Consider the following 12,522-nt stretch of genomic DNA (forward strand, 5'->3'; position numbering starts at 1 on the left):
GGAGAATCTTCGAAACGCAATCTTAATTACTCACTGCGACTGAGTGTAGTGTGTAGTTGTGGATGTGTAACGCTCCTCGCTAGTAGTGCTTTCGTATATGTTGAACTCTGTGCGGAAAGTCCGCAGCGGCCTTTGTTCTTGAAGAACACGCTGAAATCAAACATTTTATGACTAGCAGGAAACATCTAGTTAATTTTACGCATACTTTCTATATATACGTCGAACACGACGTTCGCCAAAAAAAAAAAAAAAAAATGTAATTTTCGGTAATTAAATTTAAATACAAAAGCCGCTTAAAACACGTTCTATCCTTTTTAAAAACACCGGATACATTTAGATCGGTCTACGATTGCCTCAAGTTGATTAACGATCGCGACGTGCACGTTGTGAATCGTCCACGGACTTTTTGCATGCATTCAAATGAGTCATCCCGCGCGACGATACACAAGTTTACATGCGGCGAGACCAGCGTATAATTGGACCACGTGCCGCGCGGCAATCTTTCAGCCGAGACGAGGATTCTTAAATATAGCATTGCACACGCACGCGCCGAACGCAAGCCACTCTTACGCAAAATTTTATCCGGCACGACTTGCTTTTAATTACCTAATTCCGAACGGAAGGCATCGCGCATTAAAACGCGAAATTTCGAAATGTGCTATGTACCCCGGCCTTGCCTCACAGCCGTAGGCCGTGGGTTCACGTCACCAGCTTATGTCATCGCGAATGCTGTCATTGTCAACTTGGGAACGTGAAAAAATATGGAGGGACACGTAGCGGTTCGACATAAAGCAAAGAACGAGCAAGGACCTTGGAATCTTGATGAAATACATAATTTAATTACACGGAGGCATTGAACAAAATTCAAACGCGCATAAATTTTGACGCGAGACAGTAGTCGATAATTAACGCGATCTATAAAAATACTTGACACACGTTGCTGTCGTTAAAAAATCTGAAAAAAACTTCATGAATTTCAATTTGCTATTGTCTATGCAAATAAATTAATGGTAATTAAATTAATGTCAAAGGTGCTTAAACAAAAAATTATTTACTACAATTTCTTTTTTCATATAGGTACGTTTTTCAAGCTTACTAAAATATTTCTATTTTTCTGTCGGTACTAACAGTATTAATCATTCCGATATAAAAAAATATCGCGATAATAAAAATTTACTGACAATTCAAGAAATATTAATAATGGCGTGAAGCTGACGTGCTCAATTTAACTGCATCGTAAATTTACCGATCGAAGAAATTATATACTGATATGATCGCCGACCTTCGGGCGATTGATCGTATTCATATCAGTTGCGCAATGGCATGAACGAAAAATTAATTTACTTGCTCTGATCTCGCAGGTCTGACGTTTAAAAAATGATCGGAAAGTCGTTCAACTTCACTTAATAATATACATAGGATATATTTTGAGCGTTACGTCTTATTGTCAGTTTCATCGCCAACAGCATGACGCACGCACGTGGTTTTTACGCGATGCAATATCATTTTAAAGTATTTACGATGTCACGTTAAACAAATAAAATAAAAAATGGCAATCACTTTGCCTTCGAAACGTCAGCGTAATCTTCGAATTCCGAAACGGCGGGGATTAAAAGTAAACGAGTTATCGAAAGTCAAAGAAATCCGCGAGATGTTTGTTGCACAAAAAAAATTCTTTATAATTTATGAAACCTCGTTGTTTTCTTTCTCTCTCTCTCCCGGGTACGTCGATCAGTTTCTGGGTCACTCCGTGCATGCGTTAAAATAAGAATCCGCTGTTAGGCACGCCGAGTACGGTGAGAATTTAAAGACGCGAGCTACCCCGGGAAAAGTATATAACAATGCAGCTGATGAAGCAACGTGCGCGAGTGGTTCGTGATTAAAACCACAAAAAGAACCGGCGAATATATCCAGAGCTTCGCAAAGGATGAACACATCAAAGTGTTCCTCTTCGCGCAAAGGTTTAATGCAATAATATCACAAAGTCGGAATTTAAAGAGCAATAAAATTCCTCTCGCAACAATTTATCAAAAAATATACTAATAAAGGGATTTAAAAAAGCTGCTAAATAAAAAGTAATTTCATAAACTTCAAATAAACATTAGAATCGTAAAGAATATGCAACTTATCACTTTCAAAAAATTACAAAAAGCAAGAGAAACATCTGAAACTACGATTACACGTCGCGGCTAGTTTTGACATATGTTAATCATCGGCTCCAAAGTCTCGCCGCGTATCACAATAATTATAAAATTTTCACACGAGTCAATAAACATTTAAACAGTAAGGTGGACTCGGGAGTTGCCGGCACTTCCGACTTCCGATGGGTACCGGCGAATTCCGTTTCCGGAACACGCGACGTGCCGCCTTCCGCGCCGTTCTTCCGTACCTTTCGCACGATCATCGTGATCGCTCATCGAGATGGGCACGTCGGAAGCGAAGGCGCTATCGCGCTCGCGACGACAATAACGACGTTTCTAATCGCTCGTACGACCGGCGAGCATGCTCGACGGATGAATGGTCAGCCGCACAACCGACGCTCTCTCACTGCGGCGGCTCTCGTTTCTGCCTCTTCTGACGACGCCGGCCGTCGGAGGAGACGCGAGTGGCGGCGCCGACGCACCGACGGTCCAGTGGCGCTGTTAAGCGTGGGTGCTTCACTAGCAATTCGTTCAGGAACTTTACTCTAGGACCCCGGGAGACCTTTTCATTCGCGCAAAAAAAAAAAAAAAAAATTGACCTTGCTTTAACGAGCCATGACTCCGAACAACCGTCATTAATTCCGATTACATAATCGATTGCGCGTCTTCGTTCCAAGCACACTTTCCGCAATCGTTGCTAGCCGTTGCGAGTGGACCATAGCTCGTTTAACAGCCTCTGGTCACACGCGGATGTTACTAGGGATTGTAAATTCATCGCGAGGCTAATATACCGCGACGGTGAACGATATGTTGAGAATTAAGAGCATCGAAGACCGATGGTCTTGTCCCTCGGTTAATCCTGACTGATGCCCGCGTCGCGGCGGGAATTAGAAATTTATTTTTAAAGCGCGCATCGCTGATTTCTTCATTCAAGAATTAAGATTGAGCATTTTAATTAGTGGAGCATAATGTCGATAAAACGGTGGGGTAATATTGTAGCAGCCGAGCTACGTTTCCTGAGAGGCGCGATAAATTTATTTAAAATGCATGTAATTAATTTAAACGTGCGTTGATTAGTAAATACGCAATTTGTTCTCATTTGCAATTTAAACTAGGGGCCTCAACAGGTGTAAACGCGCTATTGGTTTTTCGTTCTATCCTCGCGTCGGCATATCGTGCAACTCTATTGATCTCTACATACGCCCAACGCGATAAGCAGGAAAGACAAAAGGCTGTCGTAAACCGGAGACGGAAAGTGAAGTTCCGAATCATTAAAAATTCAATTAATTTTTTAATCAAGAGTTTCAAGATTGAAATCGTAAAAGAAAAAGTCAAGCTTATGACTTCATTTCCAAGTCAACGTGTAAACGGCTCGTGGGGGGAAAAACTGAATCAAACTCGAATTGAGTTTTTGTTCGAAAGGATTTCAGTTCGATCCGACCGCACAAAAGCACGATTTCGCACACCTTTGCGCGAAAGTCGGTCGCATGTCAAAACGGCTGTTCCGCTCGATCACGATCGCGAGAATAAACCCCGAGGTATCAGCGTGACAAACGTGATAGAGCGCGACGGTGACGGCGGCAAGCGCACGTGAACCGGTTGCGATTAAAGAACGGGGGAAGAGAAAAAAAAAAAAGTACATCCGTCTTCCGGCGTGTACGCGTCGGCCGAGGATGTAATAGCATCGAGAAAAATAGCAGCTATTTCTGACGTCGCCGTCATTCGAAATATAATTATACCTGCGGGAGAGATGTGGGCACGTACGCGCGGATTCTCGAGAACTCATGAGAGCGTTCGTTCATCGTTGCTCATTAATTTCAGCTCATGTCACGCACGCGGTCGCCGAGGAATCTCGATCGAGTCCCAAAAAATACGCCTCCCTCATTCCGCATCGAAGAAGCCCACGCGTGTCACTCAATCGAACACCGTGACCGATTATCGCGAACACTACTTAACTTTAAAGAGCACTATAAGCATCGGCGTACACGGAAACGTTTTTAATTATGCAAAAATTGAGTAAATAAATTTTTTTTTCCCTTGTATTTTGTGAGATGAAAAAAAAGATCTGTTTGATATTAACATCGTTAACTCTTCGCTATTCGCAAATAGTTCCCTTTCGCTACGAGAATCGATACGGAACTCGCATCCCGAATAACTTTGACGTAATAAATCACCTTCGCGTGATTAGAAATAATTCTAATTTGTTATCGCGCGATGAGCCGAATGTCGAAGTGTTACGATCGAGAGTCTACAGCCACAGTGGGTTGAAAACCGTGCAAAATCTGACAAAGTTCAAGAATTCTTTAGAATTTTATTACCTCGTCGTGCTTCGGCATTGATTCCCGTTCACGTTTCGACATGGCATAGGTGGCGAAGGTTAAAGCTAATCTAAAATATCCGACGGCGCACCTCGCCTGCGGCCCTTCAAGCTGCCGCGATTGCTCAATAATAACGATAAAAAATTACGAATGTCGAACGCTGATATCCTTGAAAATAACTCCGACAATTATACATTGCATAATTTATTCCTTGTAATCAATAAATATTATTTTAAATGTTAAACGATGCTTTGATAAACTGTCACTTTCGGTTTTTTTTTACTAAAGAAAAAAAAAAAAATTCCAAAGCTTTGCCGAAAAAAAAAAAAAAAAAAATGTGGCCTATTTTCACAGGCAGTTTCGAGAAACCGCAGAGAAATAAAAAGATGCAAATCTTACCTGCAGTGAAGTGTCTTCAGGATGTAACTGTGCCAGCTGCTTAACTCGCTCCTCAAGCAGGTTCACGAGGTTCGTGTATCTTCGATTCAAGGTATCTAGATCACGCGCAACACTATCGACCGTAATAACGGAATCTCTCCGTGGCCTCTTCACCGATGCATCCAACGACGGACAGATATCTTCCAATTGTTCTTTAAACGCTCGGAGCCTCTGTCCATAAATCTAGGGGTTTCCGGTTAGTCCGTTATGGTTAGTGTAATTAGATCGGTGTGTAATGTGCTAATTACCGTTAGCGATTCTGAAAGCGTCAGCTAGAGACGAGACGCGCGGTTTCACCGCGCGACTTGCGATCTTTATGATCTTTCGACAACCCAATGTGGTACTTCCGATAAACAAGTGCGTTAATGATAGCTGCCGGTTAAACCCGCAAATACGTTAATCTAAATGCGTTCAAAATAATTTTGAAACCACTTTGTAATCGCACCAAGCTATTGATTAAATTGCGCCACAATTAATATCGATAAAGAGCAGAAATATGCCGAATTCGTACCGAAATGTATTCATTACATATTTTTGTAAATTTTCTATGTATTAATTTGTCAGATTCTATCTCGCTGTAGCGCGCATGCCATTATACCTCACTGGGTTATCTGGGACTCTAGCGGCTCAGGGAAATATCAATCGCATTGTGTTAAGCACCTAAGCGATATGCGACATCTAGAATTTACAAAAATCAGCACTAAGTCGCCGCTAAAGGCGAAGTCGTGCAGCTCATTCAATCGTGCTTCTGATGTAACTATGTTAACGAGGTTACCGTTGAAGTTAAAAAGGAGAGAAAGGCCAGTGATGTTACAAATGCGCGTTGCCTTTAGATCGTATAGTCTGCTTACGTTACATAAGTGAGTATATTTAATGAATGGCAGTTAAGATGGTTTGTGCCATTTAATGGCACGGGTCCCGGACGTAAATAGAGAATTTTACCGCTAGAAAATTGCCATGACGTCGTCGAGAAGACGGTGGAAAAAGACAGCATCAGAAATTTGACTGTAAAGGAACGTTCATGTTTACACTGCAGATGTAACGCGTCTTGGTGCGTCTTGCGACTGCTTGCTCGGTACTCCAGAAAAAACGGCCGCTTCGACGAGACGCTAAATAAAAAGGCTCGTCGCGCGTATAATTTCTGAGAACCTCGTGGCGCGTACAATGTAACTGTAATGACACCTGTATGTATGTAAGACACACGCAGAACTCCATTCATGCAGGCATTCACACCGTAAGCTAAGGCTACCTATAAGGCTTACTAGCACCAAATTATACTTAACGATCCGCATGTTCTCACCTTCCCTTCACGGATCAGTCTGCCGCCTGTGAGATTTACCGCCTCAATTGCCGGTGTGCGATCCAATACTTTGCTCAACAGGTTCTAAAGCCATAAAAAAAATTGTAATTTTTTAAAATTAATATTTTATCAACAACACGTTAAAGAGTAAAATAAAATCGTTTACGTTACCTTTGTGTTCTCCAGCTCTAATTTTCCATAAGACTCGTCGACAAAGTCCACCTCATTTTGATACGAACTTTGATATTGCTGTGCTAATCCGTAGGCGGTTTCGGCACTGCGCAGTCTATCGACTAGTTGTCCACAAACGTTCGTCCATCGCGCATTCAGTTTGTTAACCTCAGCATCCAATCTGTCCATATCACCATGCGGACCACGGTGATTAGGTCTCGATTTCTCCACAAGACGTCTAGCATTATGCGCGTCCTCGTTCAATTGATCCACCGATACTTGTTGCTGTGCGATAGCATTCTGGAGAACCATCAAATCCTCCAACACGCATTGCAGGCCTTTCACGTCCGATGGTAATTCTCCGAAAGAAGCCAATTTGATTTCAAATTCTGAAATAGCTGCCGTATTTTCTTCAAGACTGGATAGCACGATTTCGACACATTTCAAGCGCTCAATGTACAAACTGCTCAGATTCCACAAATGCTTCCATTTGGTCATAATATTATCAAGTTTATTCCTCATCGCTGGAGTCTTCAGGGTAATCCCGCGGAATGTCTGCTGCATTTCTTCCACATCCGTCGCCAAACGTTGCAAATTTTGCTCGTAGTCTTTGTGTTGCAATACCATATGTTCCAAACTGTCGAGATCTCGAGGTAAGGGCGCCGCTATGCGAGCGTTTAGTACTCGCTCGGCCTCGTCGAGTGCCTGTTGAAGCGAAGACGCTTGATCGTTGAAAATGCGTCCGGCATTCTTTGATTCTTCTTCGGCTCTAGCGCGCTTCTCAAAATCGTCGAACAATCGATTGACGTCCGCCATCTCTCGTTTTAATCTCCTGAGTTGCGGATCCGTCGGATCTCCTTCAGATAGCAACTTCTCTGCGTCTTCATTCAGCGCTTTCCTAATAGCAGTACGTTGATCCTGCCCCATCGCCAAGAATTGCGGGAGGTCCCAACCCTTGACAACCTTGATAGTAGCGAATATCATGTTCTGCCTTAATCTCAATTGTTTTCGTTGCCAGAGAGCAACGCTTCTGTCATATTGTCGTCTTAATCTTTCCGCAGCCTCCAGTGCTTCTTTATCTGGAGGTTGTAATGCGAAACAGACACCTGGTACAGGAGATTCCACTCCTTGTGTATTCTTGACGCGCCACTTAACTCTGCCGGAATTATCGTACAGCGTGCACTGTTCTCCTTTCTCGATAGACATCTGCAAAGATAATACAGATAAGAATGTATACGTAAATGTAGTGTGCATTTTACCTCTTGATATTAAGAAATACTTACATTAACTTGTTTGTAGGTACATATGCAAGTGACCTGTAACGGTCGCGTAACAGGTTGCTTGCGTTGCTTCATAGGCACGATATCCTTTGCTCTCTCCACGAGTCTTTGTACGTGATCACCATAATTATTAAGCTCCTCGCGCAACTCTTGCATGCCCTTCAGAAGCCGTTCTCCCTCGTCCAATGAAAAATCAGATTGTGAATAAACAGTATTTAATGTTTCGTCCCGTTTGGAAATCCACTGTTCAGCCTGCTGAATATCTTTGAAAAATTGTTGATTTTGCGCGGCGTGTCTCAGATGTACTTCAAGGCACAAGGAAAGCTGCAATAACCAGGCCCATTGTGTTTGCATTGCGGACATATAAGCTTCGATGGTTTTGGCTGCAGGATGATGCTGAAGTACTAGCGCTTCACCGCGATCTTGTACTGCCGAAAATTGTATCTCGCGTTTCTCTAAGTCGCTCATCAAAGACTGCAAATAAGTAAAATATCTTATTAATTAAAAAGAATAATCAATTTTTTTAAATTAACATATCTACGTACATAATTTCTAATAAAAAAAATTAAAATAAAAAATAATATGTAACAAAATTAAACATTATATTACATCAAAACAAAAAATATAAGTATTTTTATTGCATGTTATACCTCTATACCAGATCCATATGTTTGCTTTAAAAAAAAAAGACATTTCAATTTAATTATAATCAAGTAACCACGATATTTTATATGTTAAATAGTTTAGATTTAATTAAATACATTATGTGCAATTTATGTATACAATTTATGTATACAATTTATGTATACATATATAGATCTTATAAATAGCAAAAGTGGACTTTCATCACTTCTACTTTTAAAAAAAGCCGCTCAATAATGACTAACCTCGTAATATTGTTCGATACTCTGCACATTGAGGTTCTTGTCGCTCCAGTCACGCGTGACTTCCGTTTCTTCCTTGGCATTCAACCAAACCAATTCACCAGTGGCAGATTGTATAAAATCGTGCAGAGTGTCCAAATCGGAAAGTCTCTTATTCGATACGGCAAGAAGTTCAGCGTAGAGCTTCTGCAGAGTACTAAGATGCTGGCTGTACAATGTAAGTTCCTCGCCGTGGAAATTGTTTTTCGCTTGTACGCACTTGTCGACCTTGGCCTGGAATTGATCGATGTTTTTGTGCTCTCGATGATGTACATCCAATTCATTTTGCACGCTGGGCAAATCTGATCCGTAATCCGCTTCTTGTAAATGCTTCAATTTGCTCTTACACCAATCTATGCAATCGTGTAATGCGCGGAAGTGTGGATTGGTATCAACCAACCGTGTTTCATGGACGGTAGTGCGGTGTTTCGTGACAACCCGCTCTTCCACGGGGAAAGAAACCGCAGACAGCGGTTGCACCAGACGTCTATGTAGAAGAGATCGCAGTACAACCCATCTTTGATGCAATTTCTGCACTCTGAAATGTAAATAGGCATATGTAAGGGATTATTCTAAGAAAATTTTATTTCGAGGTTAAGAATCGCGTTCGACATCGCTCTTGACGGTCCGCTTCTATTAGTCGCGGCTCTTTCTTAATGTACCGGCGCGGAGGCCTTTCGATCTTGCCGACGTTTCGCTCGTACGTTACAATATGTTTGGCAGCAATTATCACATTAATTTTTATTATTTTATTAGTCATTTAATTATTTAAAAATACTGGCTTGCAAAACATAAATAAAAAAAATTTTTGTAAATTTACTAAGATATTCAAACACGTCCCGACATATTTGGAAAGTCGTTAAACACGATACGTGCATAATTTGATTTTCGAAAGCTACTATCCTGGCGATAGAAAGCGCGTTAATACTTCACTCATTAGCAAAGATTACGAAAGTAGAAACAATCTAATTAATAACTTTACCTTTTGTGAAGCTCAGGCGCCTGACTGTATCTACCTTCCGTAAGGGTGTGCACGTCAGTAAATATATTTTGTATCTGGGTTTCTGTGCTGCGTATGTCCTGTTCCAGCAGATCCACCGCATGTTTCGCTTCCAAAGGATGGAGGCGATCGAGCCTGCGTGCCTCGTCTTCCACACGTCTTTCAAGTTCCTCCAATCTGTTGTCAGTTGTTTTCATCTCGCGGTGCACTTTCTCAGCGAGTCGTTGCAGTCGCTCGAGTCTGTGAAATAAAATATTTTTACATGCATTGTTATACCTACATATACACATTTTTTATTTACAATGATCGAGCTTACCGTTTAATTTCGTCTATAATAGCCTGCTCGCGTTCTTGATGCAACATTATTAAGCGATTCCAGTTCTTATCGATGATGTCAATATGTAACTCGGCTTCCATGTCCACTTCGCCCACTGCTTCGAAATATTTCTGTAAGTCTCGGAAAATATACGTCAATCTCTGTTTGTCTCTGTACCGCGGCGGTACCTCCTCGTTCTTGAATTTTGCGCTATCTGCCGCTAGTTTCTTCATCTCGATCAAAGTTGGCGGGAAAGATCGCTCCTGCATGAGGACCATTTTCTCGCGAATCCATAAATGAAGGGAGCTCGCGAGCTCACGATATTCCGCGGACCGTCTTTGAGCCTCGGCATCATACAAAGGATGAATAGCTGGAGGCTCCGGGAACACATCGTAGAGCGACGAGATGTATGTTATCAGGGACTTCTCATCTGGTTCGGGGGTATCAACATCTGTGCAGGATACAAGAAGGCTAACGTAAGTCACGCAACGTGTGCAAATGCAATAAATTTCTAATTAATTTTCTTGATAAAAAAAAAAAAATTAATTAAATTAAATTACTTCTAATAATACTTGAAAGCGAAAGTGACTCTGCCGACGTTCGTAGACTAATGACGTTTGATTAAAAATCTGAATATTATCTGTCCCTATTGCAAAAATCCGATAAATCATATCACAAGTGATATCGAATAATAGATACTTTATCCGTAGTTTCGCTTTTCCTTGCAACCTGATACCAATGTCAGATACCTGCAAGATGCAGGTATAGAAAGCATAATTACGACGACTACCGATGGCGCGACGTTACGGTGTACGAACCGAGGCCGGAAACGATTCTGGTCAGGTAACCGTGACCAGAAAGAACGCGCACCACGCTAGAACCCGCGGGAACTGTACTTCACGCACGGGGAATGCATAAATGAGAGAAACACAGGTAGGGCTGTACCCGTGAAAGCCGTCTTTGTGAGATAAAACCACAAGTGTGGTTCAAGATAACACAACGATAAAAAAAAAAAAAAAAAGTTACGATACAAATGGATCTCGATATTAGCTTCGAGTTTACAGATAAAATACCCGGAAGTCGTCAGAAGCCATTCATGGATCAATGTCAGAAACAATTAAGGCATTTCGCTGCGGTATGTTCGATAATAGGCCGTTACCTTCTGGATCAAGAAGCCTTGTAACGCCGTATTCGCGCTCGGCGACGAAGAAGACCCGATCGAGCCGCTCCCGTGGCTGATTTGAACGCGCTGATCTCCAGTCGACCAGATCCGGCCGGTTCCTGTGAAGAAGGGCGCTGAAAGCCAAGCCGTCCCTCCAGGAACTGGTGAAATCGGTCACGCGTACTCCAGGATATCGGGCCGTTGACCGTCGAGCCCATCTCAGGAGGGCTTCGCGCGCTGTTACGTTCGGTTCTTGTCCAACCACTATGTCCGATATCTAAAAAAAAAAAGCAGAAACAAAACAATAAGATAAAATTTTTATTTTAATATTAAAACACGCAATCAAGTTTCCTGAAAAATATACGACATAAGAAACGGGCTAACGTCGGACATGATTTTTTTTCAATATTGTCGCTATGAGATAGTTTTGAATAAGACATATATATGAGATAAAACAGAAAAAAAAGTTATAATTAGGATAGTTAAAAAATTAAAGAAACGCGCAAACGTAAAACTTAATATAAATTGGAAATGGATATTGGTTCACCCTTCGATGCATTATTTTACGACGTTGTTGCAACAAATGTAGAATTATGATATAACATCACATTAATTATTCCTAAAGTTTTTGAAAAATAGCATCTTTAATTGAATCTTTAATTAGTAACACTCGAGGAACATTTACCGCTACGCTCGAAGAAAGCCTCATATACCGGTTTTGATTTAAAATTATTGAGCATAAAATTATGCGCATTACGTAATACGTATTTGCAACCTTCTATAGTTCTATTTTCATAGTTGAACGTTAATGGAAACTAAGAGCCACAACCTTTCGAGAACTATTGACATTTTGGTTAACAGCTGGCATTCGAGAGAACATTGATCACGATATCAATTAATTTCGAAATTATTCAATATTAATTTTTAAGTTTTTTATTAATATATTTAAACGTTCATTATTATATTAAAAAAAAATTCTTTATTTCTTTTGATTGTTAGATTCTAATATAAGCCAATTTTATTTCAATAATACTAAAAAATTTATCGCTGGAAGAATAACTAAAAACAAATACTCCACACAAATGTATCTTCTTTTCTATATTAGGATAAGAAATCGAGTTCTCACGTCACAGCTGAATGATTTATCTTATCTCGTGTGTTGTATCGTGCCAGTAAAGATCTTCCTGTATTTTCCGGCTCACACACGGGCCAGATTATCGGGAATTGCGTGCTGTTATTACCTAACGTATTTATTACGTTTACGTCAAGTTCACTGAACCAACAAAGGCGTTCTGCTTAGGTTTTAATATACGTAAAATACGGCGGTTGATAAATTATCTGTAAATGCGAGCGCTCTTTTCTCGACTATGAATAAAATCATTCAGGAAAGGACTTGCGTTCTGCTGTAATGATAGCATCGCAAATGTTTACTGCTCTAACATTTAACGCCAATTCCAATCTCTTTTTTTCTAT

At 40.9% G+C, this 12,522-nt stretch overlaps 1 protein-coding gene across 28 annotated transcripts in view; it reads right to left on the reverse strand.

The window, feature by feature from the left end:
• Nucleotides 1–12,522, reverse strand: part of Shot (dystonin-like protein short stop) — a 91,514-nt gene that overhangs the window by 37,891 nt on the left and 41,101 nt on the right. For 15 of the 28 annotated variants that reach the window (XM_070654142.1, XM_070654141.1, XM_070654149.1 and 12 more), the window contains 10 exons: nucleotides 11,047–11,326; nucleotides 9,888–10,338; nucleotides 9,554–9,811; nucleotides 8,536–9,109; nucleotides 8,299–8,322; nucleotides 7,652–8,122; nucleotides 6,369–7,574; nucleotides 6,198–6,281; nucleotides 4,859–5,080; nucleotides 35–150 (listed from right to left, as the gene is read on the reverse strand). In XM_070654142.1, coding sequence (XP_070510243.1) covers nucleotides 35–150; nucleotides 4,859–5,080; nucleotides 6,198–6,281; nucleotides 6,369–7,574; nucleotides 7,652–8,122; nucleotides 8,299–8,322; nucleotides 8,536–9,109; nucleotides 9,554–9,811; nucleotides 9,888–10,338; nucleotides 11,047–11,326 — 3,686 coding nt within the window. The remainder of the gene's footprint in view (nucleotides 1–34; nucleotides 151–4,858; nucleotides 5,081–6,197; nucleotides 6,282–6,368; nucleotides 7,575–7,651; nucleotides 8,123–8,298; nucleotides 8,323–8,535; nucleotides 9,110–9,553; nucleotides 9,812–9,887; nucleotides 10,339–11,046; nucleotides 11,327–12,522) is intronic. The other 13 variants (XM_070654158.1, XM_070654155.1, XM_070654156.1 and 10 more) reach the window with 2 other exon arrangements.

The sequence above is a fragment of the Cardiocondyla obscurior genome, linkage group LG03, assembly GCF_019399895.1.
Source record: "Cardiocondyla obscurior isolate alpha-2009 linkage group LG03, Cobs3.1, whole genome shotgun sequence".
Classification (NCBI taxonomy): domain Eukaryota; kingdom Metazoa; phylum Arthropoda; class Insecta; order Hymenoptera; family Formicidae; genus Cardiocondyla; species Cardiocondyla obscurior.